We start from the raw sequence: 11,059 nt of genomic DNA, 5'->3' as shown, positions 1-11,059 counted from the left end.
CTGTTCCTGAGTGTGTATTATTCTTTTCCACCTCTCCTTCTGGGCTGAGCTCATTCCTCCATATCACAAAACAAGCCAGATGAGTCTGAGCATGTTGAATAGTGGCTTTTTGGGCTGTCTTGCTTTGACTGAAATGAATATGGGGTAGCTCAGCAGATTTGATGGTAGTGGTTTCTTGCAGCAGAGGTTGATGAAGCAGACCAAGACTGGGAGACCCCTCCTTACCTGCAGCTCTGCAGGGTGAGGGCCTGTGCCCATGGCACCAGTGCTTCAGGCACAGAAAGGCCCCAGGAAGAGGTAGTATTAATGAAATCATCAATTTCATAAGCATTTGCCTTGAGCTCTTAAAGCTTTCAATATTTATTAGTTAGTCTTCACTAAGATGTCTGGTCCCTTGTGCGAAGGTGGAGAGGGAAATAAAGAGTAAGAAGCACAACATTTAGGAAGAATTTGTGAACAAAGTGAAATACAACATCGAGTAAAGCCTAGGGAAATAAATCTCTCTGGAATAGACAAAAACTACAGAAATAATTTGAGTTAGAAAATCCCTGTGCAACTTCATAGCTGATCAATAGATGTTATTTGGACAAATATCACACTGCTATATTCTACAAACAATCTCTTTTGAGCAAACACGGTCATTTCAGGGTTTTTTCATTTGGCTTCATCTAAACATAAATCTGCTGGAAATTGACTCCCCCAGTATCTGAGTCTGTCCAAGAGCTCATATTCAAGCAAAGGTTGGAACGCTATGTCTGAATAGTCCCCTGTTTACATCTGGTTTCACCCTTCAGTTACTTTATGCCCATGTAGAGTGAAAATGCAAGTCTGTTTCAAAGCCTTAGAGAACACTTATTTCTTGTGAGTATTCCTTCAGGTTTCTCTGCCTCTTTCCTTCAATATTCATAAATAGCAGGAAGACTTGACCTGATATTACTGAAAGTCTTGCCTGCATAAGAGATAGAGAAACCTCAGAAGGCCTCTTCCAGACTTAACTTTGCCTAGTTCTTTTCATGCCAAGGCAAAAATTGGCCAGCCCTGCCAGACTGGTGACTACTTGGCCACTTCCCAAAAGTATCCTGTGATGGAAACCTCTGGGACATCTGTTCTACTCAGCTAAACTTACAGCTAGGATGTTTTTCTTCATGTCCAGTCTAATTCTTATCCTGCAACTTATACACATTGCCCTTTATGTAAGGGATATGGAGAATAAAGCTTAATATAAAGGAGTAATATCTGGACTACTAGCTTTTTCCTGGGGTGGTACAATTTCAGTATGGGATGTAGCTCACTAAATAACTAATCCACACTTTAAAACCCCAAAACCCCAATCCCCATTCTGTAGGATCAAGAGAAAAGCTCAAACTCTTGTACACTTTACCCAAGTGGAGAGGAGATATTTTCTTTACTAGGGTCTTGTTTGTTGCCTTACACTGACAATTATCGCCTAGTCTTTCAGTGCCTCAGTTTTCTGATGTTGCAATAAAATCTATGCAAAACACTTGCTAACCAAGTAAAGACACAAAGAACTCTTTAAGTACTTCTCTGAAAGGTGCCCTTCTGTTAAAACTTGTGGGTGTTTACTTGGTCCTGAAACATTTCATCTCTGAAAGCTACTGGGACTATGGATCTCTTCTGTAAGTACAGACCCTGCCCTCCAGCAAGTCGTAAGGTTTATACCTGCCTCGTGGCCCTGGTGTGAGCAACAAATCTGCTGGTCTATACTCGAGTTGCAGAAGACTTCAGTTTTCCTTGATCTGAGCTTGTAAGGCAACCAAATACAATGGTACTTTGTTTGACAAATAAACATGAACAAATTATGCTAAATAGTTGCCAAATGGCATAGCTTCTACGAGCACCCCTGTTAACTACAAAACTCTGCCAACTCTGGAAGTGGATTCAGGATCAGACTTCCAAGGATGTAGAGAACAAGGAAATCACAAGGCTAAATTTTCCCCTCTTGGTGTACTGAAAGTGGAGGCCAAGCTAACCCCAAAGGAACTGAGGGATAACATGGTCCTATATCGGCTTGAGGAACAAAACTGCAGAGGCAACTACCAGACTGAGGCTGCTGATAACTTAAGCTTTGACTGATTTTTGAGATGTATCCAGGAGGGGAGAAAGACTGAGGGACAAAAGGGAAGGGGGAAGCAATGAAGACAAAACACAATAGATTTTGGTTTAGGTCAGATGAACTGCACGGTGGAACTAGTAAATGACATTTAAAGGGTAAACTCAAGTGAGCTGGATGCTTTAGGTACTCATATATCCCCAGATCTTGTAACTGTTCTGTGATAGCTCTGCATTTATTACATATCTGCATTACTGTGCTAATCTTGGTAGAATCACAACCCAGCTGAAACTATCCAAGTAATTCTTCCTTTTAAAAATGTTCTTTACATGCTTCAACATTAGAACCTTCCAGGGAAGAATAGTTAGGAGATGGTGAGAACAGTTAATGGAAATCTTCCTAACGCTTCTGATCTTAGCAGTCCTCCCTGCCCCCAAACAGTGGTGAGAACCCTGTCCATGAAGGAAATCCAGTGCAGATCTCTGCAGCTACAGAACCGAGCCTCTACAGGAGGATACCTAATGAAATTGCTAGGCCAACCTGTATCTCCTCCAAATGAAATGCTCTCTTGGCCTACTTATGAGCAGCCTTTTACCTAAGTGGCTCTGTCACGCAGGTCACTTGATTTATGTCCTAATCTGTCAGTTGTTTCCTGTGGTACTCTCACCTCTAGACAGCTTCTTGTTCCCATCTATGGAGGCATTTCCCATCCCCATGGGTACTGCCTAGCACAAGCCAGATCTGTATTGCATTGCGGCATCCATCAGCAGTCAGCAAGAGTCTTGCTGATCCTATATCTATGCTCAAAATAAATGGGGTTTTGCTTAATGCCATTCTAAACAAAATGTTGATTAAGCTCTAGGCTGTTTTGCAAGGGGCCTCTGATTTCATGGGTAATCAGAGCACCTAATACAGCTGGCAAAAAACCCCTCAGTGTAGAAAAGACCTCCCTCTTGAACTGTTGTCTACTAAATTGCATTTAGAAAAAGCAATCCTACTTGGGGAAAAAAAGAATTTAAAGGCTTTCATTATAAGGTGTGCAAACTTTATAACTCAGAATGGCTCTTTAAAGATCAAATGCTTTTAGTTGGGTTTTTCTTAGGTAGGTATTTGCAAAGCCTTCAATCATGTTTAGCTCTGGTTCTAGCTAGTAATGCAGTGGCTGGATGCAAACACCTTCTGTGTCCTACTTTCTAGAATCTCCTGGAGGAAGTGTTTACAGCAAGTGTGAATAAGCAGAAATATTTTGAAAAAAATCTTTTCTGCCCACATGTTCCTACTTCTGAGCTACTGCATAATAAAACAATTCTGATAAACATAAAGACCTGGACCCAAACAGAATAGCCACCTGAAATTTTTAGTGCAGTGCCAGAGGGGAGGAAAGGACTCATTCAGATTTTTATCTCCTCATCCCAGAACAAGTCCAACTTCAGTTTCATGTCGGATTCCTGCTTTCAGATGTTCATGGCTTAGTGGTGCTGCTAATGCCTCAAGGCAGAAGCCTTGCAGAAACTTCCAAAATCTCTTCCAGAACCACTTGCTAGAGGTGAAAGCTGGGCTCAGCTGAAGTGCTGCGAAGAGCAGTGTGTTGCTGACTACCAGGTGCTTAACACTTACGTATATTTGTCCTAGATAGGGCTCTGGGCACTCATTCCCCACCGGTGTACCGCCAGAGTGCGGGGGGCAGGAGGTCTGGGCTCTGGAGATGTCTCACGGGGCCAGTCTCTGCTGCTCCATCCAGGCACCACAAGCCTCTGAGGATGTGAGATGAGCCATATGTAGCGTGGAGGTGAAGTGGCTCTGGCAGATAATAATTTCTGTTGTGCTGTGCTCCTTCAGCTGGACTCTCAGGGGGAGATGCATTGTCCCAAGCCCTGGCAGTCATCCTTGTGTGGGTTGACTGACCTGCTCACAAGGGGCTCTTTTTACCAAGGAAATAAAATGTTTACCTTTTCCCCCAGCAGGCTCGAAAGCTCATTGTGGGTGATACAGACAACAGGCTGCCTTGGGCTGGGAGATCTCCAGATTTTGGGGGAAAAATTGCTGTGAACAGGGGAGGAAATGGGGAGGGGGGTGTGCGGGGGTGAAGTGGCGTTTTTGGGGACACATCCCAGCAGTGAGCCAAGCACATGGGGGTGGCGGACGGGCTTCTGCCACCAGCCCGCCTGCCTTGGACGTCATAAGTGCGTCTCCCTGCGTGTCCGCTGACTGGCATGGCATTACAAGCAGAGAAATCACACCCGGTTGCCACAGCAACATCACCAGCCCGGACCGTGGTGTGCTGTCATCTAGCAACCAGTACAGGGTCCCTGGGGATGGTGGGGTACCTGTTCCACTGCCCCAGGGGAGGATGAGGGTCTCACCCAGCCCCTGGGACTGATGGATGCTATCCTTTTTCCTATGGGCAGGGATTTGTGTAGTTCTGTTGCCTTAATAGTAATATATTTTTTTTTACCTTAATAGTAATTTTTTAACCCTTTCCCTAGGGAGGGCTTTGCTGCTGTTCAGTATCAGTGTGTGCCCTCATTTTATTTGGAGTACAGCTTTCTGCCCATTCCCTTAGTGCTCACCAGTACTTAAACCAAACGATACAAGGGTAAAAAACTTGTATGAAACAGGTGGGTGCAAAATCTTTGGGCAAATTCTGTAGGGGTGCCTCCCTCCCATCTTTGCCAAAATTACTTCTCTTGTGCTTGCTGCATTTATGCCTTAGCGTTTGGACTGCCCCTCCTGAAGGTCTGGGATATCCTAAAATGGGGTTAACGGGTGCTGCAGGCTTGAACAGACCCTCAGCAGAGGGTTGAGCCTTTTTTCCTCCCTGTCTCCCTTCCCCCAGATGGATGGTGGGTGAGTGCCACTCAGCAGTGACCTCAAGATGTTTCTTCATTACCTTCTAGGGCACTGAATCATTCCATTGAAGGACTTTGCAGGCGAGAACACGCAGCTGCAGTCACGTCCTATATTTACAGCTTTAGCATAGAAAGCCTCAGCACTCCAGTCCTGATGTGGGATGAAGTTGAATTATTAACAAGTGCTCTCTGCTAGGGGAGAAGTAGCTGGTGAGAAGGAGCCTTTCCTGCGTGTGCAGTAATCAGTATTCACTGGGTGATCAGGGATCTGGTTACATGGTGCTGGGATCTGCTGATGCTCCAGAGGGGCAGGGAGCTGGAGGATGCTTTATGTGGTTAATGGGAGGTTTGCTGGCTTCAGTGTTTGGCTCTATCTTTTGCTGGTATCTGCTTTCCTCTTGCCTTACCATGTGTAATGTAAGTTTGCCTTATGCCAGGCACAAAGCAATGCTGGAAGGGCTGGCTGTCTACTCCCAAGGAGTGAGCAGCCCTACCTAAGCTGCCATGAGAAGCAGGTACTTCAGCCCCCTTCAACAGGAAGGGATGCTGCCTTTTCTCATACAACCTCACCCATCTGTTGAATTTAGACTGCTCAGAGCTGATGCAGATCAAGATTTGCTATGCAGGACTCCATGTGCTACCAAGTAGCTCAGTATGGAGTTCCTTACAGTAAGCTACTCTACTGAGTAGCTCCAGTAAACGCTCTGAGCCACAGCAAAATCTAGAGGCTTTTTATGAAAAAGAATTCAGTGTAGTGACTGATCTGCACCTTGAAATGTGGGGCTAGTCAAAGCAACCCTTCTTGAGCCTAGGTCCGCTCGGGATCCTCTTTTGTTTAAAAATAAAACCCCTGAAGCAGTACTTAAATATACAGCCTGACTTACTTGCCTCTGTGCTAAGCATGGAGTTTCCCAATACACCCTGCTGGGCTATTGGAGGCAACTTAATAAACAAGAAACATAAGGAGGCTTGTATTAAGCATCTGTACAGATAAAATAAGGAATTAACGACAAGCTAGCTCATAGTCTAATGGCTATAGATCTCCAGCATGGCAAAAGCAGTCAATCTTGCCCAGCACACTTGTTCCAGTACCTTTTTTCAATGATTAGTCTGGATTTCTTAAAACCAATGTTGTTCCTATGCTGATAGACTCAACAACCAACCATTCAGAAAAATCTCTTCAAATCAGTAACTGACAACAGGGCTGCCTCTCTTGTAAGTGTGTTGTTGACCACAAAAGGATTTATTTAAAGTAAAAGTGATTTGGAAAGGAGGATATAATATGGTCGGCTCATTCTTGAATAAAAACATGTTTCTCTCAAATCAAAGCCTGCCAGTCCTCTGAAGCTATGCTGCACATTACAGCACGAAGTTAGAAACAAAACTCCTTCAATTGAAATATTACTGAAAGGAAGGTTTTGTGGCTAGCAAATAAAACCTCCTTTGGAGACTGGTGGGCTGGCTGATCATTTTCTTGCTGTACCGTAGGGACTGACTGAAACACCTCATTCTTTGTAGCAGTATGTTGGCACTAGATGCCGAGCGAATATAAGAACTTGGTGATTGAGGGCCCCTGTGAGGGATGCCGTGGCAGCCAAGCGCCTCTCTCTAAACAAAGAGCTATTTCAGTGGTGCAAGATGACATGCTTCTTCCTGCCACTGAAAACAGATTTTCGTTGCAAAAGCTACCTGAGCTTGACATTGTGAAATTACTTGCTTATCCTCTATGTACCACAGAAGAAGCTCGACTGATCTGGGAAGGATACATCCTCGCCCAGGCTACATACAGCAAACAGCTACAGGAGCCCAGCGCTTGGTAGCAGGAAATGTGTGGGAAAGCCATCTGGTGAAGCCACTTAGGAACAGTGTGAAAGTCTTTTTTCATTCACTTCCTGACAAAGTAGTAATATGTTGCCTCATTTAGGAACAGGGATGCTTCTTGTTATTATTTGCATTAGTAGCTCCTAGAAGCCCAAAGGTGGGGACAGGACTCTTGCTATGTTTGGTGCTGTGGGCACATGTAAGAGGAGACCTTTCCCTATACCCACTCCCCCCAAATTTTATAACATAAAAGGATAGAAAGCATAGGTTGTGGGTTTTGGTTTTTTGTTTTTTTTTTTTTTTTTTTCAAATGAGGAACTGAAACAGATGGGAGAGATTGAAGGAGCTGGAAACAGAACACGTAATAATTCCCAAGCCTTGACTTTCTCGGCAAAACTGTACTTTGACTCCCATACTTTATCTCTGAGCATTTATGGTGAGCGGTATGTACCTTGGCATACTGCTCGCGATGTGCTCTGCAGTTCTAGGTAAAACCGGCATTTAGCTTGGTGTGGACACACTGCTGAGAGTTAGTACATGCTTTGCTCTGCTGAGGCAGGGGGAGGGAAATCAAATCAACATGCAGAAGGGATTTTAATCATCACTTAGCAAATTAAAAAATAAGGTTACTGTGGAGATCTTAAACTTGATCTTTGGCATCTGAATCATGTCTTTTACTATGAGCTCCCAGTCCAGCCACCTAATTTCCTCATGGTTTAATACTGTTATCACCCTGGCCAATATCTCTGCTCTGCTAAAAGCAGAGAACCATACCAAAGGCTGTATTGCAAGAGGAGGCAAAGTTTCTTATAGCCTACTTACTATTATTAGAGATGTAAAGTTCTCCTATATCATCATCTCATCTGAAGACCTCAAATCATTTTACGGACCTTATTTTAGCCTCTTGGTGACTCTGAGGCAAGACAGTTATCCCCATTTTTAGAGACTGGAACAGACTTAAAATCCCTATCCTTGAGTTTTCCTTATCAGTCTTTGCCAGAATTGAGGATGGATTTTTTTCAGTCCCATGCTTTAATTGCAAGACAGAGCTTTCCAGGTCCCTTTGCTATCCCTGTGTGGGTGTGCGGGACTGCGTGCTTGGTTGGTTAGCATTTGTACTGGGTTTAGACAAAAAAAGTATGTGCTTGGGTTGGCCTTTCATTTCTGGGGATGGCAAGGTTAAAAAAATGTCCTAAAGCTTAATTAGTTGATGAAAGAATATCAGAGCAGCAGGAAAGAGGAGGGGTAGAATGAAGGAGATGGTGGATGCTGCCCTGCTTTGAGATAAAAGAGGCTGAAGCCCAGGGACTCCAGAAGGAGGAAGCAGGACCGTGTGGGCTGGTAGCTCATGAGGCTGAGACTGTCATTTGACATATAGAGCCTGGGGCCAAGGGAATACCTTCCCCAGGAGAGAGATGATCAAGTATTGTGCAATTTGGCCATGAGGTGTTAATTGCTAAAAATTGTAGAAATTTAAATTTAAAGAGCTAGTACCTACAAGTGTAAAATGACTGGTACCAGAGAGCAACCTGTTTTTCTGTCCTGTGAGTGAAGCCTCTAGTAGGGTATACAGTGTTGGACAGAGCAGAGTGGGAGTGGAGGCTCTGAATAAGGCTTTCATGACATTATCTCAGACTTCTGATAACCCTCTCCTCCCAAACAACCCACTATGACACAAAATGCAGGTGCAAAACAGAACCAGGAATGCAAGGAGGATACCAGCAACACCTCAAAGTTCCCTGAAGCTGTAACAGCACTTCTTTGTAGGGTTTTTCCTCTCCCAGTGCTCAGTTCATGATCCCTAGCAAGACTTCAGCCTCTGGCAATACGGCTGTAGGCAAGCACATCCATACACCTGTATATGTCCTTTTTATTTATTGAAAGTCGAAGTAGTAACAGGAGCCAGAATTATGTGGGCGCAGGGTTTAAGCACTACATGCATTACCTCTTCAGAATAAGTGACCAGGCAAATAAGATTGCGATTGCACTATGGAGCAGCAAACGTAGAATACTAAGCAGCCAGTAACCAAGTGCTAATAAAATGTTGAGATTCTAAAAAGCTTCACCTAAAGCCCTGGGTGAATGACAACAGACCGTTCCCAACTCTGTTTCAATTTGCCCAGATTCTCTTGACTCTAGGAAGACTGTTTACACCCTTGCTATATCCATTGCTATATTTGAGTTACTAGCATGTTTTGGCCAGGTGACAAACTCAACAAGCACCACATCGTGTCTCAGCAAGCATAAGCTGTCTCTTATCAGTCTGCCTTATCTATACTGGAGAACAACAGCCATCTTCTCCAAGCTGGGAGCAGGGCTGGGCTGGAGCAGGGAGGGCAGCACCAAGACTCAACTTTTTCCTGGGATGTGGCAGTTCTGAAGTGGATGGATGAAGGCTATTTCTGGCAGTAATAGGGAGTTAAAGGAACAAACCACATACTTGGACATTGCATGCTTGGTGCACAAGGCTTAGCTGAGCAGCTCTCTGAGCATCTGGGCGGCAAGAGGCTCCTGCAGCACAAGTGTCACATGAGGATAATCCCATGTGGTTTAAAGCCCAGAGCAAGCTGTCTGGTTTTCCTCTCCTATCTTCTAGACTGATCTTTCAGTTTGTGCTTACACTGGGACCATAACAAATCTTACATTTCCTAGCCAGTGATGGAAATCATGCATACACAGAAAATCATGGAGGGTCACCAAATCTGATGGGAGCCAAGTTCGTAGCCCTGGATAAGAAACCTGACACAACACAGGAGCTCTGCAAGGGCTTGGGTGGAATCTCTCATCCATGTTGGATGTGAAATGTGCTCTGTCCAGAGAAGAGGTAAAAGATCTTCACTAGCTCATCTGCTACACTTGGGAGATATAACTTTAAAAACACAGATGAACTTAGTAGTGATCCTGAGTTAAGGAAGTTGAGGGTGTTTTTGGTTTTCTTTAAAGCCAGTTAAAAAACAAATCCACAGACTAAGTGGCTTTTTTAGTACTTGATGAGAAAATCTAGAGCAGAATGAGGAATGATGTCCTGAAGTGCCAGCACAGAGTGTTATACCCAAGACCTGCTCTTCTCACCTCTAGAGGTACAGGAAAACTGCATACCCAGATCAAGTGAAGGCAAGTGAAGAGACCTGTACACTTGGCCCATTTCAGAGTCTTCTGGCCCTAGTGTTGTGATCGAGGTTTTGACCATCCCTTGGTCAGCCCCAGAGATTCACCTCTGACAGAATCTAGTCTGAAATAGACTCTCACAACACTAGATGGGCCTCTTCAGCATGAGTCTGTGGTGTGTGTTTTTGCTCTATGCTATTTTGGGGATAAGTAACTGGTGAGAAGAAAATGCTTTCATCTGCTGGAGTAACTGTGTTCTCCAGCATTAAAATTATGGTTTGTACTAACAGTGCAGTGGGGAGAAAAAAAACAGAGTTCTTAATCCTAGAAGACAGGTTAACTTCTGGGGGAGGAGGCATAAACTGTTAGATCTTTTGCTATCAGAAAGAAACCCATGCTGGAAGTATTCGGTCAATTAGGCCGATTTGTAGCAACCGCGCTATAAATCCTCTTTCGTTCAGAGGCAACTTAAGCTCTCTGCTGAAATGTGCCATTCCAAGGAATTTCAGTAGGTTCTCACACATCTAACAATGGCAAAGTTATCTGTAGGGACACACCGTCTTAGAATGACGTGGTATGTTCAATTCTACAACATTATAGCTAATGTATGTCAAAAAAGGGAGGCCAGCAAAAAGCCTTTCACCTCACTGTCACAGATTAGCCTTTTTCTTGCGTGCTACATTTGTTCAGCCTATTTGTAAATTAGAAACAGATTTTTCTACATCAGTCTTAGACACAAAAACACTTGAGACACCTATGCAGTAAATGACCACTCAACCCAGAAACATAACTGTTTTGCCAGTGAAATGCAGCACTCCTTAAAGGTGTAAAATTCAGTTTAAAGGCAGCGTGTTTTATAGGGACAACTGTGTACTCTGACCAGATGCAGAACCATTTTTTTTCCTTAAAGAGGAAGCTTTCCCACTTATTTGCCTGAAAGGTGGTTTATAGCAGAGCTGCGAGCCTTTCCCGTGACCAAGGCGGCTGGGTGCCTGCCCTTGCTGTGCCGCGGTGACTCACCCTGCTGAGCTGGTCCAGGAGTCTTTGGTTCTGTTCGGAGAGTTCCTGGACGGCCCGCGTCTTCTCACGGTCGGCTTCACGCAGGTGACCCTGCTGCCTCTCCAGCTCGTCCTGCAGCTGCTTCACGTCGCTTTCCAGTTCAGACACCCTTCCTTCCCATTCTCCTTCTCTGTTCTCAAATCGCCTCCTT

General features: G+C 44.4%; 1 protein-coding gene across 1 annotated transcript in view; it reads right to left on the bottom strand.

Moving 5' to 3' along the window:
• CCDC64 (coiled-coil domain containing 64) overlaps window positions 1-11,056 on the bottom strand; it is a gene marked incomplete at both ends in the record, with an annotated part of 38,830 nt that extends 27,774 nt beyond the window's left edge. The window contains one exon of the mRNA XM_009700137.1: window positions 10,870-11,056. Within this exon, the coding sequence (XP_009698439.1) occupies window positions 10,870-11,056 (187 nt within the window). The remainder of the gene's footprint in view (window positions 1-10,869) is intronic.
• Window positions 11,057-11,059: the final 3 nt, after the last annotated feature.

The sequence above is a fragment of the Cariama cristata genome, unplaced genomic scaffold (assembly GCF_000690535.1).
Source record: "Cariama cristata isolate BGI_N322 unplaced genomic scaffold, ASM69053v1 scaffold26525, whole genome shotgun sequence".
NCBI lineage: Eukaryota > Metazoa > Chordata > Aves > Cariamiformes > Cariamidae > Cariama > Cariama cristata.
Note: the sequence above shows the minus strand (reverse complement) of the source record. Positions and strands in the feature narration are given on the sequence as shown.